This window comes from Salvelinus namaycush, chromosome 10, assembly GCF_016432855.1.
Source record: "Salvelinus namaycush isolate Seneca chromosome 10, SaNama_1.0, whole genome shotgun sequence".
Classification (NCBI taxonomy): Eukaryota; Metazoa; Chordata; class Actinopteri; order Salmoniformes; family Salmonidae; genus Salvelinus; species Salvelinus namaycush.
In genome coordinates, this window is record NC_052316.1 from 35,151,171 (window position 1) to 35,169,864 (window position 18,694).

General features: G+C 41.6%; 1 protein-coding gene across 1 annotated transcript; it reads right to left on the bottom strand.

Moving 5' to 3' along the window:
- Nucleotides 1-220: 220 nt before the first annotated feature.
- On the bottom strand, nucleotides 221-9,983 carry LOC120054322 (alanine aminotransferase 2-like). The gene is made up of 11 exons (XM_039001735.1): nucleotides 9,879-9,983; nucleotides 7,113-7,202; nucleotides 6,837-6,945; nucleotides 6,536-6,669; nucleotides 6,088-6,331; nucleotides 5,398-5,477; nucleotides 3,617-3,753; nucleotides 3,213-3,387; nucleotides 2,888-3,043; nucleotides 2,553-2,665; nucleotides 221-320 (listed from the first exon to the last, which is right to left on the bottom strand). Exons 1-11 carry the CDS (start codon nucleotides 9,981-9,983, stop codon nucleotides 221-223), a joined length of 1,443 nt encoding a protein of 480 aa, XP_038857663.1.
- Nucleotides 9,984-18,694: the final 8,711 nt, after the last annotated feature.

An 18,694-nucleotide genomic window follows, 5' to 3' on the forward strand; every position in this document is an offset into this window, starting at 1 on the left:
AAAATAACATAAATCAAAAAATGAACTAAGCTGTGTGACAATTTTTTACTTTATGCAAAATAGAGTCCAGACCTACTACATATGTTTACTCAGAGGCTCCCCATGATCAATAATTTATAGGGCCTTCGTTTCTCTCTTTGGTAGATGTCCAGTAGTATGTGTTCAGAACATCCAGTTCCCTGTCCTGGAGATGTCTGTGGCAGACTGTAGCTCTCGGTCCCTAAGCATGCTGGGAGAACTCGTCCAGGAAGTGCAGGTGGAACGAGCCAAGGCGTGCCAGGACCTTCTCTAGAGTGGCAGAGGGGGTCAGCACGCACAGTCTGGGAGGGAGGACGCACAAACAAACATTTTAATTTACTAATATCTCACACACTCAGGGGTGTCATGCACCACAAAAATCTGAGGGCAAATTGTAGGCCCCCCATGTCCATACCTTTTTTTGCGTTTTTCAAACAAACACCTGAAACAGTTTTTTTTCCTTCAATCTAGAGCCAATCATTATATGTAAAAAATAGGTTTATTTATTTATTATCTAAGCATAGCTCTTGAGCTCTCTGTATTGTCCTGACTGGTGATTATTTTGTTTTAAAGAAACTAAAAACATAAAATCTGGGTAAAGAATAAAAGGACTGAGTCTTATTCAGTACATTTTGAAATTGCTTGCTTTTCTAAAGTCTACCAACCTTGCCAGCAGGAATGCCAATTAAGATAGTTATACAAGCTGCCTAACTTTATTGATAGCCTCAAGTGTCTTTGTAGCTAATTATGAGGTTGGGAACCTATTTGGGCTAGCTAAAGACAACTTCATACAATTACTAGGTGGCAAGTAGTATTAGAGAGAGAAATATGCAGTACCAGTCAAAAGTTTGGACAAACCTACTCATTCAAGGGTTTCTTTATTTTTGCTATTTTCTACACTGATTGTGTAACGTCTCCTTCTAACTCATTCTCAAACACATAGATCCCCTGAACGCAGCTCACTCTCCAGATCCCAATCACTTGAATTCTAATCACCCGTTCACACACCTGTATGTCATTATCACACACTATTTAGTTCCGTTTTTTTGCACTGCATCACTGAGGTATTGTTTGTTATGTGACACTTTTTGGAGTGCTATTTTTTTCCTGTGTTTACTCCTCCCGTGTATGATAGTGAGGCAGCCAGGCAAAACTAATGGTGCCTTTTGCCTGTACTTTATTGGATTTCCCGTTATCTACCTATTGCCTGATCTCCCGGACTACGTTACTAGCCTTTTCCCTGCCTGTACTGTTGCCCTTTTGGATCCCCTGTGTATGACCTTCTGCCTGCCCCTGGACCCAGCTACCTGCCTCCTCCTGTGGTCCTTTGCAATTAACACCTGCTGAGCCCTGCGCTTGAAACCAGCTCTGTCTCCTCTCGTGTTCATTACAGATTGAGCCAATCATTTGTGTTGTGACAAGGTAGGGGTGGTATACAGAAGCTAGCCCTATTTGGTCAAAGACCAAGTCCATATTATGGCAAGATCTGCTCAAATAAGCAAAGAGAAATGAGTCAATCATTACTTTAAGACATGAAGGTCAGTCAATCTGGACATTTAAGAACTTTGAAAGTTTCTTCAAGTGCAGTCACAAAAACCATCAAGCGCTATTATGAAACTGTCTCTCATGAGGACTGCCACAGGAAAGGAAGACACAGAGTTATCTCTGCTGCAGAGGATAAGTTCATTAGTATTAACTGCACCTCAAATTTCAGCCCAAATAAATGCTACAGTGTTCAGAGGACACTGCTTGACTCAGGCCTTCATGGTTGAATTGCTGCAAAGAAACCACTACTAAAGGACACCAATAAGACGAGACTTGCTTGGGCCAAGAAACATCAGCAATGGACATTAGACCAGTGAAAATCTGAGTCCAAATTTGGTATTTTTGGATCCAACCGCTGTGTTGTGAGATGCAGAGTAGGTGAACGGATGATCTCTGCATGTATGTTTTCTACTGTAAAGCATGGAGGTGTGATGGTGCTTTGCTTGTGACACTTTCAGTGATTTATTTATAATTCAAGGCACACTTAAGCAGCATGGCTATCACAGAATTCTGCAGCGATACGCCATCCCATCTGGTTTGACCTTAGTGGGACTATCATTTATTTTTCAACAGGACAATGACCCAACACACCAGGCTGTGTAAAGGCTATTTGACCAAGGAGAGTGATGGAATGCTGCGTCAGATGATCTGGCCTCAACCCAATTGAGATGGGATAAACATGCTTGAATATATATGCTGAGCCAATCAGTTGTGTTGTGACGAAGTAGGGGTGGTATACAGAAGATAGCCCTATTTGGTAAAAGACCAAGTCCATTTTATGGCTTACACAACCTGGAGGTATGTTGGGTCATTGTCCCATTGAAAAACAAATGATAGTCCCACTAAGTTCAAACCAGATGGGACGGCGTATTGCTATAGAATGCTGTGGTGGCCATGCTGCTTATGCTGAGCACTATTGTTTAACAAAACAAATCTGAGAGGGCATGTGCCCCTGTGGGCATGGTGCCTCTGCACACACTCACAATTACCTGATGTGGTATTTGTCCTCTCTCCGCCCATGCTCACACCCTGCTCCCACACACACACCCTCCTCATCGAGTAGGCTCTGACTGTATAGCACGTCTGCCTCCAGTCCGTCAGACTACAGAGAGGGAGCGGAGAGAAAAAAAAAGAAAAAAGGTAGATGAAGACTACTACCTGTAACCAATCACTGTAAGACGAATGTGACACTTGATAAAAGACAGCTAACCTAACATAATTTGACAACCTGCAGGTTAATACTGCAATATTAGTTTTACTGTTATGTGTAGGTCGGCAGTGTATTGGTGCTACAGAGGGGTATAGTGGAAGTCTGTGTGCCCACCTTGGCCTGTTCCACTGCCTCAGGGGGAAGGCTCAGACGGGGGTAGATAAAAATACCTCCCATCACTGGCTGACAGCTCACCCCCGGAAGACCAATCAGAAACTCCCAAGCCCGCTGAGCATTCTGGGCCAGGGTGATCCGATTGGTCAGAATCTCCTTTGGTGGAGACAAAGAGAGCAGTAACTAACACATCACACCTTAACACAGCTAATATACAATACTGAACCTGTGTAATGATTACCTCCTTTTTAACATTTGAGTTAATGAGACTAAGAATTATAGGAGACTACTGTAACTAATGCAGGAATTCCTTACTCATAAGTACCTGTGTATACTTGCTATGGGAGGGGTCTCCAGGTCTGGGAGGGTTAACCATTATTTCTAGGGCGATCTGTCCTGTGACAGGGGTACTGATGTCAGTACACAGGAGGATCTCAGCAAACACCATCACTGCTGGGTCCACATTCACCAGCTCCATGTACCCCCCACGCAGCCCACACCTATACACAGCCAGGGGGATCAGGAGGCAAAGGGCATACAGTAGTTTAACAGGGCAGAAAAGCTACAATGATTATAAATCATCAGAAGAGTTAAGGCTAAGCATTTGCCTTTTGCTTTAATTTGTAGACATTTTGGTATTTCATTTAATAAATCATCTCCAGACATTGGTGACTTTTTGACATTGCCAACTATAGTATGTGGATGAAGTGGATCTACTGCAAGACTCACTCTCCCATGATGCCATTGGATATGGAGTGAAAGGAGGCCAGCTCTACCATCTCAGAGTACTGCTGACCCATTTCAAACAGGACCCTCTTATAGGACACAAACTCCCTGCCCTCCCCATACACACAGTCCTGATACACCTAGACAGAGCAGGAAGGACAAGTAAAGAGATGAAGGCTGGAAAAGTGAGAGACAGTGAAATAGAGAAAAGCCAATTCTCTCCCACTGCTCATCCTAATGTGTAACAGGTGTTCAGGCAACTAAAGTAGACCTACCAGGTGTTATTTTCATGCACTACCAAACCAAAAGTGTAGTTCTGATATTTGGACACCCTGTGTAACCTGCACCCACAGCCTAACCCCCAGGACCTCATTTATAAACTGTGTAAATACAAAAAAGACCCCGAAACATGTTTATGCCAGTTCACACAAAAGCTGGCATTTATAAAACTTGAAACTTGATGTGACAATGTGCTCACCATCCCGCAAACTTTATACCATGCATACACACAGTTTCTAGTGGTTGAAGTAACGCATTGAAAGCAGGCAAGTAGATTGGTATTTTGTGAAAATGGGGGATAGCCTATGATGGACACACTTATTCATAACAATATACAGGTTAATAACAAGATGCAATCATTTGCCGTTAGTGAGAAGAGAAAATCTATTTTGTTTATATTTGCATTTTAAAATAATTAGAAAAAAGGCATCTACTGTATTTCCCAGGCTATTATTTATTTCATTTCCATGATCATTGCATAATAAATTCATCACCCTTTCTGTGATGGTTTCAAATTCACGAGGTAGCACAGGCCTACAACAAGGATAATATTTGTCCCATCTCTCTTTAATTGGACCCCCTTCACAGTAGCAAATAGATAAGCTATTTCAAGTACTTTTCTCTATGCCATCTGATCCGGAGTGCGCTTTATTAAAGGTAGATCACGTCTGAATACTGTCATTTCAAATTTCTCCAGTAAACAATATTGCATTTATAGACATAATACATATTTTCATAACCATTGCAGAATAAATGATTCACCTTTTCTGGCAATGATGGGTTCATATTCCCGAAGTAGCCTTAGCCTACAACAAATTACCATGCACATCTCTGATTTAATTGGGCCTATTAGATACGCTATTATTTCAAGTATGTTGCTCTATGCATCAGAAAGGAAGCATGGTTTATAACATACAGTAGAATTTAACAGGTGAACAGACAGTTGATCTGTGTGTAGGCTGCCACTATAAGTAGACAATGTTTTAGGATTTGCCCACTGCAGCATAAGTTGGATAAAAAGTAAACGCATAACATTAGGCCCTATTAAATGCAAATGGTCTGTTTACAGGTCAACAGCAATTGTGGTTGTCTTTCATAAACTTTTTGTCTGTTAGCCTAGGCCTGCAGCAAGCGTCACTGAAAAAGTTGAACATTCTTCCATCACCGCCAAATAAATGTAGGCTATTTGATCAAGTTTGCTATTGCCTTTAGAAAACTACACCGGCCTAATTCGAATACTTCCAAAGTATACAACAAATAATGGCGTTATTGTTACCATGAAAGGTGAATGATCAGCATTTTAGTGCTCGTTAACGAGCCACAGTTTCAGGACAGGTCTGATTAAAAACGGGGGAAAATGCATATGTATGGTCTGCACCAAGTTAATAATTCAATATTTTTGTACTTGTGCAGTCCTTTCAGAAATGGCGCATGCAGATACTTAGTGTGCAATTTACGCAACGGTTATAAATGACCCCCTGATCTCCAATAATTATCAATATCACCTCATTGACCAATAGGAAGAGCCTCTCTTCTGCAGCAAACTGAATCACCCATTCTATAGATTTCCTGCTCTGTACATGACCTGTTAGGGAGGGAAAATGACAGTTTGGTGAGCGGGTAATATCATCTTAAAGATAAAATGTCACAGGAAACTTTGATGGGCATGTTGCCAAAGAAAACACCTAGCTATCACACAATACCAGGGCCGGCTCGAGGCATAAGTGGCATAAGTGGTTGCTTAGGGACTCTGGCCACTTACACTCACCCCCATTTATTTTGTTAAACCATGATATCTGAATGAGAGTCATGTCAAGTCATGTCAAAACGTGTAGAATTGCAGGAAATTAGCTTTAGAACGACAAAAAAATTATTTCTGCCCCATTGCAAAATGAGTAGAATTGCATGAAATTAGTTATAAAGTTGCAAAAACCTATCCCCGCCTCATAGCAAAATGTGTGAACTACAGGAAATTAACTTAAATTTTCCCTCCGATGTCAACCAAATCTCACTTAAGGCCCCCAAAAGGCTAGAGCCCTGCATGCTACGATTAAAATGTGATCTATAGAAAGACCTATGGACTCAAGACTTTGTTAAACTTCAAACTATTTGGCTAAGTCAATTTAATAGCTTATAATTTAATAAAATCAATTTCAAAGCATTACACACAATGACATCCGAACTTGACTACAGACCAGTGGGGTTACCAGGGTTGCTGATGTAGAGCGCTCTGGGCCTGCAGTGCCCTCTAGAGGCGGTGAGGGCTCGGTGCAGCTCCCCCGGCTCCAGGGCCCAGCCCTGCTCCTCTCTCAGCTGGTAGGGCACCAGGACAACCCCTACCTCCTCAAGCAGCATGGGCAGGGTGTGGGGGCAGGGCTGGGGGATCAACACACCCGTTTGGGACACACCCTCCCCTCTCACCAACAGCTTTACCATCACCTGTAGAAGGGTCGTGTGGAGGAGGGGGAATTATAAGGGCGTCATAAATGCTCATCACAAATCTTACTATGCATCATAGTGCATTATACCTGCAGGCTGTACAATCTTAACAATATATCTATTGAAAATAGAAGTCTACAGTAGACATCTGGTTGGTATGGTCGTACAGTTTAGTGTGAAGATCTGGGGTTGTTATATTCTTACTTTCAGAGCTGTCTGTGAGCCAGCAGAGATGAAGATGTTGCGGGGATATGAAGGCACTCCTCCGTCTCGACCAGTGATGAACTCTGCAACGCTGCGCTGAACATGAGGCAGCCCACAGGAGTCTGTGTATGAACCTATTACAAAACAGACAATTAATGAATCAATCAACCAACCAGATCAATCACTAAAACAAATATACCCTTTAACATAATTTAAACCAAATATACCATAAGTAGGCCTACTGCTCTATTCACTGCCTAAGTGATGAGATGAGAGTATGACGCATAAACAACCAACTTACCCACACTGCCCCCATCACACTCCCCCAGCAGCCTCTGGGCTCTCTGCCTGACGTCCCCAGGAAGTGTGTCATCATGCAGGAGTTCAGGGTACAGACAGACCGACAGGACCTGACAAACAGCACACAGACACAGAGCTGAAGACAGACTGCAAGATACTTGGTCATAGACAGATCCACAGCGAGAGCAGAAAAGAGTGAGCGTGAGTGAGCGAAAGAGAGGGCAGAAGAGCGAGTGTGCGTGAGGGAGTGAGTGAGACAGAAAGATAGAGACCACACCTGTCGCACAAAGGAGATTGGTTTTATCCCGGTCCTGTGTGAATCACCTGAGCTAATGTCAATAACTTCCTTGAATGGTTTCTGCTCTCCCTGTAGAGAAGACAGAAAGGGGACTTATCTACATGGAACAAAAATAAACGCAACATGTAATGGGTTGATCCCATGTTTCATGGGCTGAAATGTCCATACGCACAAAAAGCTTCTCAAATTGGGCACAAATTTCTTTACATCCCTGTTTGTGAGCATTTTTCCTTTGCCAAGATAATCCATCCATTTGACACGTGGCATATCAAGAAGTAGATTAAACAGCGTGATCATTACATTGGTGCATCAGTATGACATGACTAAATCTATCCTTCAACACGTTATATGCAGTTTAATCATTTTGGAGAAAGCTAACATTTAACAGAAATTAAAACCCACATCCTGGTTTGATAACCTGAATAAAATTGTGTGCGCAGGGCCGGACCCAGGCATAAGCAACATAGGCAATCGCCTAGGGCCCCTGGCTGCTAGGGAGCCCCCAACAAAACTCAGTTGGGGTCTCAACTTACTGTTGAGTTTGACTTAATATTCTCTCTCATGCAGATGTCATTAATATGACATAAGTCATTTCAAAATGGTTAGAAAACTGCAAGTTGGTTCTCTTCCCTATGACAAAATGAATTGCATGATGTGTTATACAGTACAATAGCAACATTTTCTCTCCTCACCATGGCAAAATGTGAATTGCAGAAAACATGCCTAAAACAAATATTCCTCAAGAAAATAAATATGCGCGTGATGACAGTGCACAAAAAAAAAAATTGTTGTTAAATTCCCATGTAATGAAAAAAAGTGTTAATGGGTTTCAATCACATTTCAACTCTGATGGTTGTCACAAAAACTGCTAGCGGGAAACTTCTAGTGGAACTGGAGGGCGCGCAAATCAAATAATCAATCATAAAAATGGTGGATATTAAAACACACACATATGAAGTTGAAAGTTTACATACGCCTTAGCCAAATACATTTAAGCTCAGTTTCACAATTCCTGACATTTAATCCTAGGAAAAATTCCCTGTCTTAAGTCAGTTACAGTCTGACTACACTGCTCGCGTCGCGTGTGCGAGCGTTGAAAAATAAATGTTGGAATCTATATTATTCAATTATTGCACCCACACTGCTCACGCGTGTCTGCGTTGCCAAGGGCTAAAATAGAAGTCAGTTCTATGTGACGCAGATTGCGTTGCAAGTCCTGCCTCTCCCATCTCCTCATTGGTTTATAGAAGCAGGTACCCACGTGACATCTCCTCATTGGTTATACCCACATGGGTGACTGAAAGACGAACAAGGTCAGTGGCTGTAATGCACCTAATTTATGAAAGTTGCCAATTGCAATATAAAGTCAAGAGAAGAAAAAGCCTGGAAGGAAGAGATGACTAGAAACGATTCGGTTGACCGTTTTGTGTGGATTAATTGTCGGAGTAGAGGACCTTGTGCATTTCACGTAAAATAACTCAATGTTTATATCCCAGGACAAATTAGCTAGCAAAAGCAAGCTAGTTAGCTAAATTGCCATAAATGTTTAATGCTTTTCGACCTGTCCCCAAATTAATGTAATTGGTTCAGAGTTTGTTTTGATATTTTGACCTGCGTGTCACAATCGCGTTTGGTGTGGTGGACAAAATAAATGTATGCACGATGGCGCGCGATGGCTTTAAAATTGTTTAACTTGGGTCAAACATTTCAGCTAGCCTTCCACAAGCTTCCCACAATAAGTTGGGTGAATTGTGGCCCATTCATCCTGACAGAGCTGGTGTAACTGAGTCCGGTTTGTAGGCCTCCTTGCTCGCACACGCTTTTTCAGTTCTGCCCACAAATTACCTATAGGATTCAGGTCAGGGCTTTGTGATGGCCACTCCAATACCTTGACTTTGTTGTCCTTAAGCCATTTTGCCACAACTTTGGAAGTATGTTTGGGGTCAATGTCCATGTGGAAGACCCATTTGTGACCAAGCTTTAACTTCCTGACTGATGTCTTGAGATGTTGCTTCAATATATCCACATAATTGTCCTTCCTCATAACGCCATCTATGTTGTGAAGTTATTTTAACATTAATACAAACTTCAAAGTGTTTTCTTTCCAATGGTACCAATTATATGCATATCCTGGCTTCAGGGCCTGAGCAACAGGCAGTTTACTTCAGGCACGTGATTCAGGCGGAAATTGGGAAAAAAAGGGGCCTAGCCCTAAGTTTTTAAATAGTGTGTGCCCACTCTTCTTGGCATGTGTGCTCTAGCCAACAGCTCGCAGATACAGTGCGGGTTGGCTAGTCTACATGAGATTTTGTATGGATAAGAGCAAGATTCTTTTCATTTGTCAAACTACAACAAAGCATCACCAGAATAAGACCCTTGATATTTATTGTAAAGGAACATTAAGCTCATCACCTTGCACTTTCACCACCCTGTGAAGTTCATCATAACTTATTTAATCTCTAGCCTAATAAACTGCATGCTTTCCTGAGTCGTAGTGGGAGGACCACACAACATATCACGTGACTCCAAGTTTAATTCAATATGATGGTTATTATATCAATATTTGCTCATAAAGGCATTTCCACCGACCATTTATTGCATAATACATTTTACAGACAAAATATTCCACCAAAATGTATACAATTTTACCAACATTTCCTGTTTCAGCCTGGTCGTGACTTTCTTCATGCGTCAAGTAATTCTTCTTCATTAAATGGTTGGATGGAAACATGGTTAGTGACTCACCTGTTGGAGTAGTGCAGTGATCTGTTCTGAACGTTTCTGTAGCGCCCTCTGTGGTGAGATTCTGATCCCTCTCACCATGGGGTTCACCTCTCTCAGGGAATACATCCCTCACCAGACAGGACCTCCAAACCCTCAACTAGCACCGTCTATAGACCAGAAACCCCCAACTAGCACAGTCTATAGATCACCAAACCCTCAACTAGCACTTTCTACGTAGACAACATTTTTTTCTGTCTATGTACACCAAAAAACCCTCAACTAGTCTACAACTGTCAGTGTTGACCTCCAAGGACTCAAGTAGCACTGTCTATATTCCAAACCCTCAATTGTCTAGAACTGTTTATACAAGTTGAAACTTGGGAGCACAGTGTTTAGTTTCTGGATAATGTTTTATTTTCAAGTCTAATATGTCACTTTAGGATTGAAACAGATGTATACAGTACAACAACCATATAAATAAATAATACATTAACCATGCTCCTTCAGTTAGTTTCAGCTGCAACATAACCATTTCATTACACCTTGTTTGGAATGATTAATAATGTTCTGGGTATTTTGGTCATTCTCAGCTACATTTTTACATACCTCAGACACAGCAGGTTAGACACATAGGTTAGAGCTATCCCAATTCTGGACTTTGGGTGTGCGTCTCGTGTCAGTGAGCTTGGACAGAGTAGTATGACAGACTGAGGCTAACCAACCAGCCAGACAAAGGTTGAATTTTCTGAAAATAATTACCTAGAAGTACAAAAACATCTTCAGCAAGAAATAAATTGAATGTGGTTTTGGAGGAAGTTCATATGAAACAGAACCTATGTAAAATAATCATTTTCCCCAAATGAATAGTGAATTCGCTCGTATGCTCTTATGTACACAGCAACATATGCACCATATTGCCCCACAGAATATAGTGTTGTGGGCACACAGAAGGATGACAGACAATAATTCTCTGACAACATTTTCCAAGAAGACCAATGCCCTCTACTAACCACGGGTAAAATCCCCTCACAATGATCTCAATTGTGTTTTTAATACACAATGAAATTTAACAGACTACCACTTGGTAATCAGTAAACTCTCAGGTATGTTTTGGTGGACTGCCATTACAATAATTTCACGGGAACCTGGTAAAATTATGTATGTAGTGTGGATAGCCACTGAATGACAGCCCGGTTAGCCAATGTGCGGGAGCACGGGTTGGTCGGCAGAAATTGAGGTAGTATGTACATGAATGTATAGTTAAAGTGACTATGCATATGTGATAAACAGAGAGTAGCAGCAGTGTAAAAAAAGAGGGGTTGGGGAGGTTGGGGGGGGGGGGGGGGTCACACAACGCAAATAGTCCGGGTAGCCATTTGATTACCTGTTCAGGAGTCTTATGGCTTGGGGGTAAAAACTGTTGAGAAGCCTTTTTGTCCTAGACTTTGCACTCCGGTACCGCTTGCCATGCGATAGTAGAGAGAACAGTCTATGACTGGGGTGGCTGGGGTCTTTGACAATTTTTAGGGCCTTCCTCTGACACCGCCTGGTGTAGAGGTCCTGGATGGCAGGCAGCTTAGCCCCGGTGATGTACTGGGCCGTACACACTACCCTCTGTAGTGGCTTGCGGTCAGAGGCCGAGCAATTGCCGTACCAGGCAATGATGCAACCAGTCAGGATGCTCTCGATGTTGCAGCTGTAGAACCTTTTTGAGGATCTCAGGACCCATGCCAAATCTTTTTAGTTTCCTGAGGGGGAATAGGCTTTGTTGTGCCCTCTTCACGACTGTCTTGGTGTGTTTGGACCATTCTAGTGTGTTGTTGATGTGGACAACAAGGAACTTGAAGCTCTCAACCTGCTCCACTACAGCCCCGTCGATGAGAATGGGGGCGTGCTCGGTCCTCCTTTTCCTGTAGTCCACAATCATCTCCTTAGTCTTGGTTACGTTGAGGGATAGGTTGTTATTCTGGCACCACCCGGCCAGGTCTCTGACCTCCTCCCTATAGGCTGTCTCGTCGTTGTCGGTGATCAGGCCTACCACTGTTGTGTCATCTGCAAACCTAATGATGGGATAATGGTGTTGATGTGAGCCATTACCAACCTTTCAAAGCGCTTCATGGCTACGGACGTGAGTGCTACGGGTCTGTAGTCATTTAGGCAGGTTGCCTTTGTGTTCTTGGGCACAGGGACTAAGGTGGTTTGCTTGAAACATGTTGGTATTACATACTCAATCAGGGACATGGTGAAAATGTCAGTGAAGACACCTGCCAGTTGGTAGCAACATGCCCGGAGCACACGTCCTGCTAACCCGTCTGTCCCCGCAGCCTTGTGTATGTTGACCTGTTTAAAAGTCTTACTCACGTCGGATACGGAGAGCGTGATCACACAGTCGTCCGGAACAGCTGATGCTCTCATGCATGCCTCAGTGTTGCTTGCCTCGAAGCGAGCATAGAAGTGATTTAGCTCGTCTGGTAGGCTCATGTCACTGGGCAGCTCACAGCTGTGCTTCCCTTTGTAGCCTGTAATAATTTGCAAGCCCTGCCACAAGACGAGCATCGGAGCCGGTGTAGTATGATTCAATCTTAGCCCTGTATTGATGCTTTGCCTGTTTGATGGTTCGTCGCAGAGCATAGCAGGATTTCTTGTAAGATCCCGGGTTAGAGTCCCGCACCTTGAAAGTGGCAGCTCTACCCTTTAGCTCAGTGTGAGTGTTGCCTGTAATCCATGGCTTCTGGTTGGGGAATGTACGTACAGTCACTGTGGGGATGACGTCCTCGAAGGCACTTATTGAGAAAGCCAGTGACGGATGTGGTGCACTCAATGCCATAGGAAGAATCCTGGAACATGTTCCACTATTCCATGTAGGTTGAAAGGGGTGTATCCTGGCTATAAAAGACCTTTGTACTTTTGTCTCGGGACTCTCAACGAGTCATCTGAGTGTGAATCGTCGACCAGCCATCATTATCGTAGAGCACTCAATCGATTCACTTTATATGTGTGCGTTGTATTGACCTGCTCCCTTATAAGTGATTAAAGATTTAGTTTAAAAAAAAAAGTATAACTCTGACAAGTTTGTCTCTTCTCATTTGAGAGTAAAAAAATTAACCACCACAATGGACTGACCAGGTGAATGCTATGATCCCTTATTGATGTCACTTGATAATCTCACTTCACTCAGTGTAGATGAAGGGGAAGAGACCGGTTAAAGTAGGATTTTTAAACCTTGAGAAAATTTTAACATATACACAACCTGTGTGCCATTCAGAGGGTAATAGGGCAAGACAAAATATTTAAATGCCTTTGAACAGGGTATGGTAGTAGATACCAGGCACACCATTTTTTGTCAAGAACTGCAACTTTGCTTGGTTTCATGCTCAACAGTTTCCCATGTGTATCAAGAATGGTCCACCAGCCTAAGGACATCCAGCCAACTGTGGGAAGCATTGGAGTCAACATGGGCCACATGGAATGTTTTCAACACCTTGTAGTCCATGCCCTGACATTGTTCTTAATGTTTGTATATCCTGCACTACTATTCTGCAAGGTCGGGTTTGTACATTTTGAGTCTGATTCTGGATCATCCTCACAGTATCAGCATATCCGCTGTAAAACATATCAAATAATTAAAGCACACAAATAAAACATTTAAACAAAGGTAAAGTGAAAAAGATAGATGTGCCCAAATGATTAATGTCAAACAAACATACTTTTAGTTGAAACATCACTAACATTTTGTCCCCAAAGGCCTTTCGATAGAATGAGAGTAATTAGACTGTGTTACCTGTATGCAGCAGTGCATAGGTGAGAGAGTCAGGATGAGCCTCATGTTGGTGAGCAGTAAAATTCCTTCAACCTCATGGCTTGGTTTTTGCTCTAACGTGCACTGTCAACTGTGGGACCTTATATAGACAGGTGTGTGCCTTTCCAAATAATGTCCAATCATTTGAATTTACCACAGGTGGACTCCAAATGAGTTGGAGAAACATCTCAAGGACGATCAACGGAAACAGGATGCACCTGAGCTCAATTTCGAGTCTCATAGCAAAGGGTCTGAATACTTAAGTAAATAAGGTACACTACCGGTCAAAAGTTTTAGAACACCGACTCATTCAAGGGTTTTACTTTATTTTTACTATTTTCAACAATGTAGAATAATAGTGAAGACATCAAAAATATGAAATAACACATATGGAATCATGTAGTAACCAAAAAAGTGTTAAACAAATCAAAATATATTTTATATTTGAGATTCTTCAAATAGCCAGCCTTTTCCTTGACGAAAGCTTTGCACACGCTTAGCATTCTCTCAACCAGCTTCACCTGGAATGCTTTTCCAACGGTCTTGAAGGAGTTCCCACATACGCTGGGCACTTGTTGGCTGCTTTTCCTTCACTCTGTGGTCCGACTCATCCCAAACCATCTCAATTTGGTTGAGGTCGGGGGATTTTGGAGGCCAGGTCATCTGATGCAGCACTCCATCACTCTCCTTCTTGTTTAAATAGCCCTTACACAGCCTGGAGGTGTGTTTTGGGTCATTGTCCTGTTGAAAAACAAATGATAGTCCCACTAAGCCCAACCAGATGGGATGGCGTATCGCTGAAGAATGCTGTGGTAGCCATACTGGTTAAGTAAATAAATCACAGACAGCATCACCAGCAAAGCACCCGCACACCATAACACCTCCTGCTCCATGCTTTTCAGTGGGAAATACACATGTGGAAATCATCCGTTCACCCTCACCGCGTCTCACAAAGACACAGCGGTTGGAACCAAAAATCTCCAATTTGGACTCCAGACCAAAGGACAAATTTCCAACGGTATAATGTCCATTGCTCTTATTTCTTGGCCCAAGCAAGTCTCTTCTGCTTATTGGTGTCCTTTAGTAGTGATTTCTTTGCAGCAATTCGACCACGAGGGCTTGATTTACATAGTGTCCTCTGAAGATTTAATGTTGAGGTGTGTCAGTTACTTGAACTCTGTGAAGCATTTATTTGGGCTGCAATTTCTGAGGCTGGTAATTCTAATGAACTTATCCTCTGCAGCAGAAGTATCTCTGGGTCTTCCTTTCCTGTGGCGGTCCTCATGAGAGCCAGTTTTCATAGCGCTTGATGGTTTTTGCGAGTGCAAAGTTCTTGAAATGTTCCGTATTGACTGATCTTCATATCTTAAAGTAATGATGGACTGTTTTTTCTCTTTGCTTATTTGAGCTGTTCTTGCCATAATATGGACTTGGTCTTTTACCAAATAGGGCTATTTTCTGTGCACCCCCCTGTCACAACATAAATGATTGGCTCAAACGCATTAAGAAAGAAAGAAATTCCAAAATGTGTCTTTTAAGAAGGCACATCTGCACATCTTGAAATGCATTCCAGGTGACTACCTAATGTAGCTGTTTGAGAGAATGCCAAGAGTGTGCAAAGCTGTCATCAAGGCAAAAGGTGGCTATTTGAAGAATCTCAAATATATTTAGATTTGTTTAAAAACCTCTTAAGGATACATCCCTTTTTTTCAAATTTCGCCTAAAATGACATACCCAAATCTAACTTGCCTGTAGCTCAGGCCCTGAAGCAAGGATATGCATATTCTTGTTACCATTTGAAAGGAAACACTTTGAAGTTTGTGGAAATTTGAAAGGAATGTAGGAGAATATAAAACAATAGATCTGGTAAAAGATAATACAAAGAAAAAAACAACTGTTCTTTTGTATTTTGTTTGTACCATCGTCTTTGAAATCCAAGAGAAAGGCCATAATGTATTATTCCAGCCCAGGTGCAATTTAGATTTTGGCCACTAGATGGCAGCAGTAATTGTGTAACGTTTTAGACTGATCTAATGAACCTAATGAACCTAATGCTAATCGCATTAGCCTACATTAGCTCAACCGTCCAGTGGAAGGAACACCGATCCTGAAGAAGGTAACTGGTTTTTAGAAATTGTAGCAAATTTATTATAAATAAAAAACAGAAATACACTACCGGTCAAAAATTTTAGAACACCTACTCATTCAAGAGGTTTTCTCCATTTTTACTATTTTCTACATTGTAGAATAATAGTGAAGACATCAAAACTATGAAATAATACATATGGAATCATGTAGTAACAAAAAAAGTGTTAATGCTTTGTCATTATGTGTTATTGTGTGTAGATTGCTGAGATTTTTATTTATTTAATCCATTTCAGGAGAAGGCTGTAATGTAACAAAATGTGAGAAAAAGTCAATGGGTCTGAAAACTTTCCGAAGGCACTGTATATATACTGAACAAAAATATAAACGCAACATGTAAAGTGTTGGTCCCATGCTTCATGAGCTGAAATAAAAGATCCTTTCTCCTTTGCCAAGATAATCCATCCACCTGACACGTGTAGTATATCAAGAAGCTGATTAAACAGCATAATCATTACACAGCTGCACCTTGTGCTGGGAACAATAAAAGGCCACTCTAAAATATGCAGTTTTTTCACACAACACAATGCCACAAGTTCTGAGGGAGCGTGCAACTGGCATGCTGACTGCAGGAATGTCCACCAGACTGTTGCCAGTTAATTTAATGGTAATTTCTCTACCATAAGCCACCTCCAACTTCATTTTAGAGAATTTGGCAGGACGTCCAACCAGCCTTTCAACCGCAGACCACGTGTAACCACGCCAGCCCAGGACCTCCATATCCATCTTCTTCATCTGAGACCAGCCACCTGGACAGCTGATAAAACCTAGGAGTATTTATGTCTGTATTGAAGCCTTTTTGTTTGGGAAAAATTAATTCTGATTGTCTGGGCCTGGCTTCCCAGTGGGTGGGCCTATGCCCTCCCAGGCCCACCCATGGCTGCTCCCCTGCCCAGTCATGTGAAATCAATAGATTCGGGCTTAGTGAATTTATTTCAATTGACTGATTTCCTTATATGAACTGTAACTCAGTAAAATCGTTGAAATTGTTGCATGTTGCATTTATATTTTTGTTCATTATAGTTTATACTGTCCACTGTCAAACCAAATGTACAGTTGGCTTGGCAAACTATATCTGCTGGTGCCGTTTACCAGCTTAATTTTAATGTACAGTATATTTTAATTATGCCAAAAGCATGTGTATGTGTTATTTACACAAAGCTTGCTTTCATATAATTTTTTTAAAGCCTTAAAAGGTAGTGACATGGGCTTAGTGTGGTGTGTGAAGAATACAATACTTTAACTTGTATGTAATACAAATCACATTTGTCACACCCTGACTTTAGTTATATTTTGTTTTCTTTATTTTTTGGTTAGGTCAGGGTGTGACAAGGGTGGTTTGTTTAGTTTTTGTATTGTCTAGGGGTTTTTGTCTTATCTAGGGTTTTTGTTTATCTATGGGGATTTTGTATGGTCTAGGGGTATGTAGGTTTATGGTGGCCTGAGTTGGTTCCCAATCAGAGACAGCTGTTTCTCGTTGTCTCTGATTGGGGAGCCTATTTAGGTTGCCATTCTCCATGTTGGTTTTGTGGGTAGTTGTTTTCTGTCTTTGTGTCTGTACCAGACAGGACTGTTTCGTTTTATTCTCTTTGTTATTTTGTTTAGTGTTCTGGTTTTAATAAATTAACATGAACACGTGCTGCGCTTTGGTCCAATGATTCCTCATCTTCAGATGACGACCGTTACAACATTGTTGTGGGGGCACCTGCTCTAAGAGTATGAATTAGGCTGTTTTGAGAAGGTTTGAATACTAAGCAACCTGCATACACATTGTTTAAAGTACAATATACCAACATTACTGCTGTAGTAGGTCAAAGCTGTTTGCTGGAAAACCTTAGAGTGGGCATTGTGGTGCATGTGAATTGACTTTACTTTTCAGCTTCAGACCAATGCCTACTTCTCACTTATTTTTTGTTTTTAGTAGAATTGATTGTTTCTTGATTTCTAGAATTGATTGTTTCCTGATTTCCGTTAGGTTGAATATCCTGCATTATTTTATAAGATGCGTAATAGAATGAGTCTCTAGTGACCTCTAACGGTGAGTGCACACAGTTCAATGCCCAAATCAGTTCACAGCACCTCATCTTTGCATGAAACTGAGACCATGGTCCTCAATTATATTAAATCTTTAAAACATATATAGTGTAAGGAGCAGCAAGACATGTTTATCTGAAAATATCTGATGTGTACAGACCGGGTGTAGAAAAGACGCGTAACAAGCATGATACTTCAACACCACTAGAGAGCAGTATGTTATTACAGTAATATCCTGGAGTTCAATCAACCATCTCTCAGGCACGCCTAAAGACCCACCTCTTCACCATGGCCTAACCCCCCCCATCCCCCCACACACACACACTCACTCACACACACACACACTCACCCCCCCCCCCCCCCCCCCCCACACACACACACCACCTAGGAAAAGTTAAGGAAATATAGTAAAAGAAGAAAGTTTATATAAGGGTCAGGGTAAAGGTAAAGTAAGATTGCTAAACACTTAAGGAATTAAAGCGAAAACAGATTTAATCTACATCAATTTTGAGATGTTGCCACAGATGCTATGGAAGAAACGCTGTGTAGGTTGGGTTGTTATGGGTTATGTTAGTAGGTCACACCTAGTTACATGGGCAAGCATGAACACTCACAACTGTGGTTATCATGACATTACCTTGGAAGTAGAGAGATAGGGAGCAGGTTACAGAGAAACCACTAGCAAATTCATTCCTATGTTAAGTTTCTGTGTGCTTTTTTGAGTCAGTGTCATTTGCAGTAAGATGAGCAAATTACTGCACTCTTCTATCTTGGAATGGCTGGACATTAAGACTATTTAGATTTTCCTTTGTGTTTTTTGGGGTATTTGTCGACCTCCTGAAAAACAAAACTCCAAAGC